Source organism: Ammodytes marinus, assembly GCF_949987685.1.
Source record: "Ammodytes marinus genome assembly, chromosome: 2".
In the NCBI taxonomy this organism is placed as follows: domain Eukaryota; kingdom Metazoa; phylum Chordata; class Actinopteri; order Uranoscopiformes; family Ammodytidae; genus Ammodytes; species Ammodytes marinus.
Window position 1 is genome coordinate 23340245 of NC_137231.1, and position 13110 is coordinate 23353354.

A 13110-nucleotide genomic window follows, 5' to 3' on the forward strand; every position below is an offset into this window, starting at 1 on the left:
CACACACATACACCTGTGCACCAACAACAAATCAAGGCTTACTTTCATTTTGAAGACAACTCCTTTGTTCAAACTTCGGGTGCTGGATGATTGTGTGGTACAGGTATGCTCCACTTAGACAGGCCCCGACAGGTTTAATAGCCACCCTTTAAACGGGATCTAATTTGATTGATAGCTCTGGCATGACGCACATAGGCAAGAGGTCACCATTGAACAGTTACGATCAAATGTCATTAGATTCAAATGTTTGTTTAAGCAAAGAGATTCAGATCATTAAACATTTGTATAAAAAGGAAAGGGAGAAATAAGTTAGTTAGTGATTAGAGCTTTTGAAACTATGTAGGCAGCAGTTTGGAGTATTGATCATGGGAATAATCCTTGAATCAGTGCACTTCAAACACTTGAATATGTGGAAGTAAGAGCTAAAACTGTATTTACAGATGAGGAGAAATGAAATCTTGACATTTGGCAACACAGTCCTCGAGTGCAACATATTACAGGTGCTAAATTAAATTGATCCATGTTGACAAAAAATGGATCTGATGACAGTATGTCGCCTTCTACTGCAGAGGTTACACAGAAGAGATCAGGTGTGGCTCACAAGCTTCTTTTGCTATGTTGTGCAATTTACCTGACCGTGCAACGATAAAAAAAACAATTAAACTCATGGGAATTTTCTGGTAGCAAAAATTATGCACAGACTTCTTGGGTGTATATTTGAAACTGGGAAAGTAGGTTGTGTTGTAACTGTCAAAACCGACAAACCAAACACGTGTCTGTTTTATGTTTGGGTTGCTATTTACTTGTGAGCCAGCAACACCAAATACATGATCCCATATAAAGCCTTCAAATCCCAAGCCTCATTGTGTCTTCCTCCTGGCTGAGCTAGTTTCACATACTGTTCATGGAGTACTGTAAAGCTTGAAGCTCTCTGACATGTTTTTATTTTTCAAGTAAAATCCGGATTTAAAAATAAGCCACTTTTGTTGGGTTTGGCACCTTGAATGCATTATCAAAATGATTGACAGCTTTAAAGAAATAGGGAAGGAAGGAAGGTATAAAGAAAGACATCTGTCTTTTTGCTGCCAATTTCTTGCCAGACAGAGAGGTTTTACGTTTCCACAAACAAGACCAGAGTGATGTTTAGACAGCAGCCCAATTGTGTTTTCATGACGGTGTGAACCGCATAAATCATGGAATCTGATCTTTTCAATTCAGACATTGGATCCCTTTCATATGTGATTCCAAATCAGACACAGGTTTTGCAACGTGACCTGAGTCTGAGCAGTCAAATGAGTTCATGCAATATTGCCACACAGATATTGAGCCAGTCAAAACAAGCAACTGTCATAATTAGGGCGGTCCTGCACCCCGGTCCAGCTGGATCTGGATCAAAGTACTGACAAACTGCCATCACATGCAGTCCTGGCATGAACATCAGCTTTCAATTACGCACAAACGAATATGATGGTAAGCAGAATTCTTATCTAGTTATCCATGTTAGGCAACAATGCATTCCTGTCACTCTCACTCCCATTTTTGTACACAACATGCAAGTTGTATCGTCTAATGGAGGTCTAATTAATTGGGTGTGGCAATAATAGAACAGACAACAGGACTTTTTTTTGGCAGTGATACATTCTGTATTTTTCTCACATTTTCAATATACAATTATATTTCTACCACACAAAAAATAACTGCTCAAGCATTGTCATTCGGCTGTTTTACATGGATGTTTGCAGCAACCATAAATCTAATCTGACTTATTTACAGTGTTTTTCTGCTATATCTCACTTGTTTCAAATGAAGCTCTGAGGAGTTTTTTATTCTCTCATATAGAATACAAGTTTGTGTACAGTATTTTCACTAATATATACATTTCTAAAGTGGGAAAAAAACATGAAGTCTACTTTTTCGTACCAATTATCTCAATTTCTCTCCCCAAGGGTTTTGGATTAAAAATAGCCAATTAATAAGGCTTCTGTGACTGTACACTGTCTACACATACAGAGATATCACAGCAGTAGAGCTTACGTGAGAACAAAGCTTGACTTGGCATTTTATTGGTACAGGGTTCAAATCTGAAGGCTTATAATAGAATAGGGATGATCGTCATTCTGCACTTCCAGCCCTTGGAGGATCAGAGGAGCCCCTCAAAGACAACAGTATCAGTACTGAGTCTGCCCCCTGGTGGCCACATGTAGCAGGCGCAGCAGCATCTCAGCCGGCGAGCTCCCTGCAGAGCTGCTGGCCGGACCTGAGGCCTCAGTCTCTCCCAGGCAGTCCGAGTCCAGTGTACAGCTCTCTGAGGGGGGAGGAGAGGAAATAACTCTTTTCAAACTATGCCTACAGAACAAACCCATATTCACTTGAACCAATACAATAAAACCAGACTGTACCCGAGTTACAGCAGAGTCCCGAAGCAGCACAGCGTCCTCCTTCCGATCCACAGGGTCTCCCTCCTGCTTGGCACGGGGTGAGCAGGTAGTTCTCCTCCACACAGTGAGCTGTTTCTTGGGCACCCATCAGGCAGCCGAGGCCCTCTCCGCAGCAGATACTGGGGCCGACGCAGCGTCCTCTGTCTCTGGGGCCACACGACATGCACTGGTAGAGAATTGGATAGATTTAAGCATTAATCATCAATAAGTTGGCTTAATTATTATTATTTGAACGTTTTCACTTTTATTTTGGAATTGTCCACAATGTCCAGTGTTACACTGATGTTTTTTTTCTTCTAATAAAAATTGCAGGAATATTTATTCTGGGAGTCTTGAATGTTCGGATGCTTCCTCTCAACATCATTGGTGACAGGCATGGTATGGTTGTAAACATCTGTGTGAATTTCGAATGTGTTTAACTGTCTCGACACAACAACAAAAAAATGAAGAGAATCATACCATTATCCTTTTTTTGTAAGTTACATTACCTAAAATTATAAATTACACAAATGTACGCATCTAAAACCAAAACACTAAGCCAATTATATTAAATATGATCTAATAAAAAATGTTTACATTTAACTTTTAGACCTACTTAAAATGTCCCTCATCGTAGGTAATTACTTTAAGTAGGCTATTATTAGAATAGACACAAATGCAGCATGGGAAATGTCTAAACCGAGAATTAAAAAAATATGGCAATGGTACTCACTTGTCTTATCCCGGTCTCCGGCAGCGCTCGTTTCCCTCCTCGGGGGCAGTTCTGGATGTAACAGGCGGAGGAGAGGGCGATGAGTCCCAGGACGCACAGGGGAAACAAGGAGTAAGGCATCGCTGCTGCTGGTGTTGAATGTCCGCCGCCTGGGTGGATGTCTGACAGATGTTCCGACCGATTTCTCACTTATAAGCAGATGGACATGATTTAACAAAGGGGTTGACACTCGTATCTGACGTAAGCGTGGTGCTGTTCTGCTGTCCACACGCGCGCGCGCCCGAAGGCCACCAGCGTGCGTGCGGCACATGCGCCAGAGGTCGCAGCAGATATGGCTCTGCATCAGATGTGTGCCATCTAACAAATGTACTCAAGAAAACAGCAATGAGTGCAGAAGATGCCATTTCTGTATTCAAGACAGCACCACACTTATTTGGAATAACTTTTCTGAATAATTTCAGCCTGCAGGTTGGGCGGTAAGAGGGCACACACTAAAAATGGCATAACATGAACAACTAATTGTGGACAACTAATCAGATTTACTGCAATCAAGCTCTCTGATTAGGAACATTTCATGAGGAGCATGCACCATCGAGCTGTCAAGCTTATCATTGCAGGACAGAGACATTTCTCACTTCTGAAGGCAAAGATGCAATTATCATGACAACCTCAGGATCACACACATTATCCTCCTGCTGTGATTCAAATCTATTAATGAGCACAACAAAATTAGCATTTGAAATAAACATAAATATCTGAGGTTGATTATTCCCCTTTGAGCCTTGTTGCATGCTTAGGGTTGTATCTCACTTATTAGCTGTTGTGATGCTGATTACCAAGTAGACATAAACTGAGCATCATAGGCAGCAGGTTAAGGTGTGAAGGAGTTCTTTAATTAGCATCACAGCATTTCAGCTTGATCCTTGAAGAAATTCAAAAGCTTTGCATCACAATATGAAATAAATGTTGGACAAAATGATTTAAAAACATTTCTTCTCACAAAAACAACTCCTGATAATAAAGAATTTTAAAATGAAAATGTTACATAAATAATATAAGAGTTTTTACATTTCGCCATATAAAGCAGAAATATATGCATCAGATCTAACAGCGGAACCAAAGATTGTGTGTGTAGTGAGTGCATATGTCAATCAAGCAATTTGGCACTAGGTGACAGTAGTTAATATTACTCTAATACAGTTTAACTTAATATAATGTATTCGCTTTATCTAACACTTAACTAAAACGGTGAAACTGATGTTCTCCATTTCACATGCAGAACATCTGATTGCTGTCTTTGCTTGAACTGAGCGGATACAGGATCATGACCTTGGTTAAGCTCGACGCTGTCAGGGAAACTGACATTTAAATTATGCTGTTTGTGATTGCGAAGCCCAATAAAATACATTTTGTCCAGACGTTGGTCGGTTTAACCCTTTAGTATATATGCAGTAACATACTCATAAGGAGGTAATTAGGGTGAAGTGTTAAGAGGTAGAAAAGGAACATGTGGTAGAAGACAGTTTGGAGGGCGTGTACGCATTTTTTTTCTCCATAAAACAGAAGGATCTTAAAGGAAGAATTGTATTAAAAACATTTATTAAAAAAAGTTTTAAAAAATTGATAAAGAACCTAGTGGGTGATATAGGCAGCAAAACAGAAATGTAGCCAAATTAAACCAAATTCTGATTGTTAATACCATCTTATAAACATTTTTAATTGCAGGAATTCATGGCAGGATAGTTCAAACAAATCAAAAATGTATAAGCAAGGTAGTACATAATTTTTTTAAATAACTTCTTATAACATATTCTGCTTTTATCCACTTAAGACACCAACAGAAAAAGGAGAAGGCTAAGGACGACCCTTTACGTTTCCCTACAATGACCACACAGCCTTGGGTCAAATCGATTTCTGACGTGTTTCTTCTGGCCTCTTGCTCATAGTACTTCTGTCCTCCAAACTTTTCTTTTGAGCATCCTTACCACTTCTACACATCCAGGGTCTGTACAAAAGCTGCAGACCCAAGGCTGCAATAACAATTCAATGCTAAATGAAAAGACATGGAGAGGGGGTGGGAGGGGCACGAACAATATTATTTAATTACTTTTTTCTTTTTTCGATTGGTTTTCTATCTGTCCTTTGTACCTTACAACACCTAGGGAGCAAGGTGATGTTGTAGCGTAACAAAACAGTTATCAAAATCACAAAATAAAAAAATCAGTGCGGTATCATGTAATGAAAAAGGCTCTGGTATAATTGGAAAATTGTTTAGCAGAATTTAAGTCTTCAGAGCCATTGTTACATCATCGAACATCCATCGACATTTAGTGTGACGCGTAGACGCAGATATTCTATGAAGGACGGGAAGGAGGTATTGTCAAACCTAGAACACAATAAATAAATGCAGTACACTCATATGGAAATGTTTATTTTTGTTCACTTTTTGAGTTCAACATTGCCACATCAGAACATCCGGAGCACAAACTTGTGTGTTTTCCTTTTTCCTTTATCTGTCAGTGATGGACGCGTATGATGTCACTCCGAGGGGTGGTGCTTTGGCAGGCGGGACACAAGATAGGATTGGATGTTTTGTTGACTATAGTATCAGTGTTCAGTGGTTGTGATTCCCCGCGCAGGCAGGAACGGCAGAGCAAGTGACTGCAGGTTAGACGGTAGATGGAACATTTGGAGTAGACGGAGACCGAACAGGAACACGCAGAGCACGTCTTCTCACCTTGCAAACAAATGTGAGGGAGAATTCATCAAATGAACTGATATAACTGCAGACATCAGTAACACATTCTAAAACCCCTACACAGTTATTAATAATTGTTTGTTTTTCAGTGCATTTCCGGAGTTTCTTTTCTTATAAATTTAGTCTTTGGTTTTGCTTTACACACACTTGATTGGCGATAGCAGTCCCTTGCTGGAAGTTAAGCCAACTAGTTTGACATTTGCCTTGACCCAGGGTGGGAAATTAACTTTTTTGCCCACCTGCCACAGTGGCGGGTGGATGCCAAATTTTACCAGTCACTTTTATTTTTTACCTGCCACCTTTTTCAAGCACTGCATAACATTTTGAATTGCACTACTCGTAGACTGTAGAAGAGGTGGGAAAAGCTGCTAACTGCTAATAGTGATGCTAACGGAACACGAGCGCCAATTTGAAAAAATACCCGCCATTGGCGGGTGGCGGGTGCTAATTTCCCACCCTGCCTTGACCCCTCTGCTGCATCAAATATATATCAATTAGAGGCCTGGGGTTTTTAAATTCAGTCTTAAGGCAGCTTTACAGTACGAAGAACAATACTCACTATGCACATTTACACTTGCAGAGGGAAGTGTCTTTGGACACTCAGAATTTTGGGAGGATTATTTTAGTGGACTTCAAAACCTTACCTGTCGACGTGCTTGGAGGGCCTGCAGTCTGACAGGGCTGTGAGGTGCTTAATGGTTCAGAGTCAGGAATAACCTGTCTCGGCTGGGACAGGTTTGAAGTGAAGGAGGGTCGACCTTGCAGGGCAGAGAAGAGGGCTTCATCCAGGCTGGCTGACAAACGCTCCTCATGAGAGCTGCAGCTGGGGGCTGAAGACACATTGGTGACAAGTCAGCAGGAAGAAAAACCCTAGAGATGTTTTTAGGATCTTATGTCTAACACTACATATTGCACTCACCTGAAACTGCATCGTTCCTTGGTCTTTTTGTTTGAGGTAGTAGTTGCTCCCCAGCTGTCAAACCTTCTGCTGACTCTTTGGAAATTCCCCGTTTCTTTCTTCCCTCCAACTCCGATTTGCTATCTGTAGTAAGAAGCCGGGAGTTGGACGTGTGATTACCATTACCTGATGAATGTCCTGATCCAGATTCTTCTTTTTGTATATTCATGTTTGTGGTGCAAGCATTGTATTGAATAACAGTGTTGCTTAATGAGCTTTCACTTAGACACAGAGAGTTGTGGGACCGTCCCTCTACCCTGAGGGAAACAAGTCTTGACGCCTGTGGATTATCTGCCTCCCCTTGTCCTCCTAACATCCCATCCCTCCTCATCATCCCTCTCTGCAGGACAAAGTGGTCGATGCGGCTTTTCAGCGGGGGGTTGGGAAGAGGCTTGGAGGTAGAAGTAAACGGGACACCAGTGAAGGGGTCGTTGGGGGTGCGACCCCAGGTGGCTTCCCTCTTCTGGTGCTCCTCCAGAGTGCTGTGGTCCACTGACACACCACTAGGCAGCAGCATGGGTAGCAGCATTACCTCCGCTGTGATCGGGTCGAGGAAATCTTCTGGGACAGCAGAAAGATTGCTGGAGTGAGACGGGGGGAAAAAAGCCAAAAGATAATAAGCAATATTGCAAGAAAATGTATCCGAAATCAATCTTATTTCAAACAAATAGGAGCTTGAAGCAGGGTAGGACATTCAAAAAAATGCCCCTGAAAAAACGAAATTGCCCTTCATTTGAAAATGGACAGCTAGGCATCCGTAGTACTTTCCTACACACACAACTCGAATCCATACTGAATCTGATCCTCCATTATATCCTTTAAACTTGTATGAGAGTGCAGTTGTAATTATGTTTCATTCTAAATTTCATTAAAAAGGTCTTTAAAAGTCTTAACTCTTATACCCTGGCAACACCCTCATAGAGGAAACAAGGTATTTCCCAACATTTGATAAAATTAGCCTGGAAATGGTCCGAAATACCTCCGGAACATATTTCAATTTCCTGCCCTGGATAGAGGAGAAATTCTATTTTCATGCTTCTTAAAACCCATACCTTAGAGATGAGGTTCCTTGCAGTGGTGTTTTTTTCTGACTGACAGAAGGGGCAAAAACCCCAGGCTGTGGCAGCCGTCTCTCGCTGGCCTCGTGGACTCTTCTAATCCTCTCCACTTCCTCTGCGGGGCAGCAGCGAGCAGGTTGTCCCCACACCACCAACGTCTTGAGCCCCTGAGCAGAAGCTGCACCGCCAAATGGCACAGTCACACGAAGTTGTGTCACAGCGCCCAATGAGAGCAGGCCGCGGCTCCACAGGTCCTCTTGCCCACAGTTTGCGGGTTGCGGAGGCAGCGGGGAGAGGAACGGGGGCCGGGGACTAAAATTTGAACGTGTGAAACAGACTTTGGTGTCCTCCCTAAGTTCGCAACGGCCTACCAGTTTAAAATCTGGCTCATGACTGCTGGATTCAGTGTTGGAATGAGACTTGAGTGCATGGCCTTTATGTTGAGACTCATCCGGAGCCTGTTCACCGCACTGTTTGGCCTGACGACTCCACTGGTGGCCTTTACTCCGCCAAGAGTTACCGTCAGGCGCTTGTTGCTTTCCTCTGTCCTGTACATCCTGCTCCTTTACAGGAATCTGCCTTTGTTCCTTTGGCTGAACCTGTTGATGGCCTTGACCAGAATGCTGGGAGGGAAGCCGATCGGAGCAGGTGCTGATCTCCAGCCTCTTGCAGCTCTGTCCTAGGTCCATACCCCAGGGCCATAGCTCCACATCAACCCGCCACAGCTCCACCTGGAAGCCAAACGTCAATGTCACCTGAGAAGAATGGAGGAAAAAATGGAATGGACTTTATTAATTAAAGGTATTAATATTCTTTTTAAGTCAAAATCGGTAATTAACTCCTCACGATCCACTACCTGTCCGTACTCTGTGCGATGAGAAAAAAATCTGGTGTTAATACACAGCCTAGGCTTTGTAAATGGGCATGTGGCTAGCTATGGTGGCCCCCCCTTTTTTAGATAACAGTTTAGAGAGCCTGTTTTCCAGCGCTCACTCTGTACGTCCAGGTAGCGGATCGGGTAAGAAGATATTCAGCGCATAATTGGTGTTCAACAAGAATTTTGCCTTGGGCACACACCAGCCTCGTAGTAGAAATATAAAGGAGATAGAAAAATATCTAAATAGATAAAACACTGCAAGAAAAGAATAAGCTATTCTTCCTTAATATACTGTATAATGTGTTATTGTCATCGGGCATATTTACTTTGATAGTGGTATAAATCTTCTCATGCAACTTTCAGGAACTTAAGTCAGCCCCATCTTACCTGTACAGGTGGACGTAGGAAGTACTCAAGCTTGAAGCCCCGCCTCCTGAGAGCAGGGTCAGCTGACACAAGGTTTGTGACATCGTAGCCATCCGCACACAGCTTAAGTTGAGACATATAAAGTAGGTATTTACAGTGTGAGGTGAAAGATTGAAAATAAAAAATAAAAGAGAAGTTGCAGAATATAATTTTCAAAACTTATTTTACGGAATATTTATAGACAAGAAACCAGAACAAAATGCCAGCATACACACCTCCTATGCTCCTAAATGCAGAATGGTTAATTTAATTTTGGCAAACCGCATGGTTTTGTCCAATTAATTTGGTTACTTCCAAAATGTTCAGTGCGTAAGTATATAAATAAGTGATATAAATAAGTGTTAATTCAAAAACTTGAACAGAGCAACCGTATTCCAGTTAAAATAAACGATGTGCTACAGGAAACTGTATTACATCACATGGGTGGGGAGGTCTCCATATGAAAGACGATGTTGAAAAGGTAGAGGAGGATTAAAAATAGGAGTAAAGAACTCTTGAAGGAGTGGGTGAACATCTCTTGATGTATAAATACAAATAAAAAGAACACGACAAGGTCAGTCTCCCACCCAACACTTGGTCATCCACATCCATCTGAAGTACATAGTGCCCTCCACCTCCATCATGTGCTTTTTTATGTCCATTTTCATCTAAACAAACATTGGACCTATTTTCTTTCTTTCTGTCTTTCTACTTTTTCAAAAAGGAAAATATCGTGAATCGTGGTACTCTCATAAGACAGTGCTTGAGTGTAAAAAAGTAGGGTTTATGTTTTTTTATGTCACATGTCACCTAGGTGTTGCAGCTGTTTATTACAAAGAACTGAGGAAGGCATTATACACGTAAAATAAAAAAATTGCTTGATGAATGCAAAGTTACATGACAGGTCACTTAAATGTGTCACACCTTGTTGCATTTAGCCGTTGTACAAAAGTGTGGCAGACACAGATTCACGACCATATTCTCCAACCTGTGAAAAGAAACAAACTGAGTTTAGAGCTCTACATGTTCCCATGCGTCACATATACTATAGAACATAATGGGTCAAGGCAATATAAGGCCTTCAGTGAATGACTGTTTACAATGACTCACATTGATAGAAAACGCTGTCCTGCATTAGCATAAAGCAAACAGTTGTGTTGTCCTTTCACATATTAGTCCTTTCACATCACCTCATAACAAAATTACTTTCACACACTGATTAACCAATTTCGCCTCCACAACCAATATTTCTCACAGTTCAAGGACAAACTGTAATAATGGTGCAAAAGGAAGATGGGGACTTTTTTTTACATTTAGCCAACTATACACAAAAATGTAATACCCATGAAGCACACTGTTCAATGTGTGTGGCTGCTACGGTTAGTGCTTAACTAATTATTAGTTAATTAATCCAATAGTTCATAAAAATAAAATTCTGATTAACCATTGACCAATTGAGTAAATCAACATGGCCTACAAGAGTTTGACATTTTAATCTTTCCTTAGTCATTATTTTTTACAAAAAAATTATCTTTGAAGGACAAGTTTTTGTGTCTCAGTTGCTGAGACACTCAACTCTTGACTACATAAACGTAAATATTGGGTTGGTCCTCCTCACACTAAAGTGAATGAGAACTGTTAAAAAAAGACGAGTAGTGCCGAATTTCACCAAGCAGTGACTAAAGAATAGCTCTCATTAATTGCTAGTGGTAGGACCCTTGCCTAACCTATATAGGCTAGTTCTAGCTGTTCAAAGGTAAGGATATTCTGCTGATCTATTTGAATATTTCCATGTCTGATAGTGAAGTTAATATATTTATGGACTGAACCACTGACCAGACACAACAGACAACCTGAATTTATCACTTAAAACTCTGCAATACTACAATGCTGGCTAGCATGTCTTGCTAAAGCTTAACCAGACTGACAATGTTAAAACCTTAGCTTAAAGGACTTAAGCAGAAATATCTTACTTGGCCTGGTCGTTTTTTCACTCACTATGCCTCCTCGCTCCTCCTCTGACCAACTTAAAAGGTAGCTACTAGCTCCAAGGCTAGCATAGCCGCGCAAGTAGCGAGAGTAGGGAAGCCGAAGAGGGACAAGCTTCAAATGTGCGGTGCAACCATGGATATATAAAGTACCAAGATAGTATAATAGTGCAACAGCACCAATATGTATATGGCAACACCTGTACAGTGTATAGGCGAAATTGAATTGTTTGTCCACTTAAATATACGTTTGCGAGGTAAAACGTTTTTGGTTATTAACTAATAAAAAAGTGTGGAGACTTGTGATGCTTTATTACTTTATTTTAACTTTTTACTAACTGCCTACAATCTAGGCCTAGGGTTTTCTTATTTATTTTCATCCATCTTATATTCATATTATGACATGCTATCCTTTTTTTCATGTTCATTAAAATTTCTATATGAAAGTGAATCATCTTCCTCAAAAAGGTCATGGTTTGCTTATGCAACCCTGCATCTTGCCATATTCAAGGACACCTCAGAAATATTTGTGCTGTTCGCAGGGACTTCTTTGAATTAATGATTTACTCACACGCTATTTGGTGACACTTTGCCTTAAACAATTTCAGTGCCCACTATCTTCATTCTACTTTTTCAGCCTAAAATACCGTTTAGTCAACATTTCTAAAACATTTAATAATAATTTCCAAAAATTAGTAATGAACTTATTTCAGTATTTAACAGCAAATATAAAACATAGAAGCAAAGAGAAAAATAGTGATCGTTAGACATCTCAGGGTACCTGAGATTTATTCATTAAGGGGTCCTGAGCCTACAATCAAAACCGTTCACAATGAAATCCTCACACAGATAGTGTAAACAACAGGAAAAATGGTTTGCTCGATGACACAAAGATGCTGAATTATTCACATAACTTTATTAGTTCTGCTGAAGTTTAACAAAGGGGTGGTTTTTCAATCAAGCCAGAACAGTACTAATAACATAAATGCAAACAAATAAATCTGAAACATGTATAAAATTGGTAGCATTTGGTTCTCTAAACAATGCAATACTGTTACTACATTTATCACCTACATCAAAAGGAACATCATTTTTTTTGGACAGGGTTGCTATGATTGCACCACTATGGTAGGCCAATAGGCTATCTACACAGTAAAAAATAAATAAATAATTAAATAAATAAAAGAAAACACATAAAGGAAAGCTCAAATGGCACATATTTTCTCTGTCAGTTCACCATAATATAATAACAGTAATAAACATGATAATACTATGTAATACCTTAGAGATAAGTTAATATTCTTGAGCAACATCTTTGTATGCTGGCATAAACAACACATATAAAAGCCATGATATTCACATCTGAGTCTACTGTACAGTACATCATAACATGTGTGTAGGACACTAGTGCAGTTGGCCTGAATGCTCCCTTTAAAGAGGCAGACTCTCCACAGTTCTGATATACAGTATATCTTTTTTAAACTTCCTTCTTCCCTGCTTTGTCTTAAAGGCCTACTTCACCGGTTTGAATATGAAGGTGTATTGAATTCTGAGATCCTATGTAGTATAAATGTGCGAAAAAAATTGAAATCGGTTCATCCTAGCCTGAGAAAAGGCAGAAAGAGTGTTTTTTTAACCCTATATCTCTCTTTCTCGTGACATCACAGAAAGAGAAATACAGGGTTAAAAAAAACGTACTTTGTAAATATTACTGTGATGTCTTTTACTGTGACATCACAGTAATATTTACAAATTACGTTTTTTTTAACCCTATATTTCTCTTTCTGTGATGTCACGAGAAAGAGAAATATAGGGTTAAAAAAACACTCTTTCTGCCTTTTCTCAGGCTAGGATGAACCGATTTTTTTTTTTTTTGCACATTTATACTACATAGGATCTCAGAATTCAATACACCT

At 40.1% G+C, this 13110-nt stretch overlaps 2 protein-coding genes across 2 annotated transcripts; both read right to left on the minus strand.

Moving 5' to 3' along the window:
- Positions 1–2168: 2168 nt before the first annotated feature.
- On the minus strand, positions 2169–3273 carry avp (arginine vasopressin; the record flags this gene model as incomplete). Its single annotated transcript, XM_080051151.1, has 3 exons — positions 3151–3273; positions 2400–2604; positions 2169–2305 (listed from the first exon to the last, which is right to left on the minus strand). The coding sequence occupies exons 1-3, from the start codon at positions 3268–3270 to the stop codon at positions 2169–2171; spliced, it is 462 nt and encodes a 153-aa protein (XP_079907277.1). The 5' UTR covers positions 3271–3273.
- A 1397-nt stretch (positions 3274–4670) lies between these two features.
- Positions 4671–11263, minus strand: ubox5 (U-box domain containing 5). Its single transcript, XM_080037181.1, has 7 exons — positions 11180–11263; positions 10131–10194; positions 9189–9290; positions 7919–8679; positions 6828–7447; positions 6553–6738; positions 4671–5887 (listed from the first exon to the last, which is right to left on the minus strand). The coding sequence occupies exons 2-7, from the start codon at positions 10182–10184 to the stop codon at positions 5667–5669; spliced, it is 1944 nt and encodes a 647-aa protein (XP_079893307.1). The 5' UTR covers positions 10185–10194; positions 11180–11263; the 3' UTR covers positions 4671–5666.
- Positions 11264–13110: the final 1847 nt, after the last annotated feature.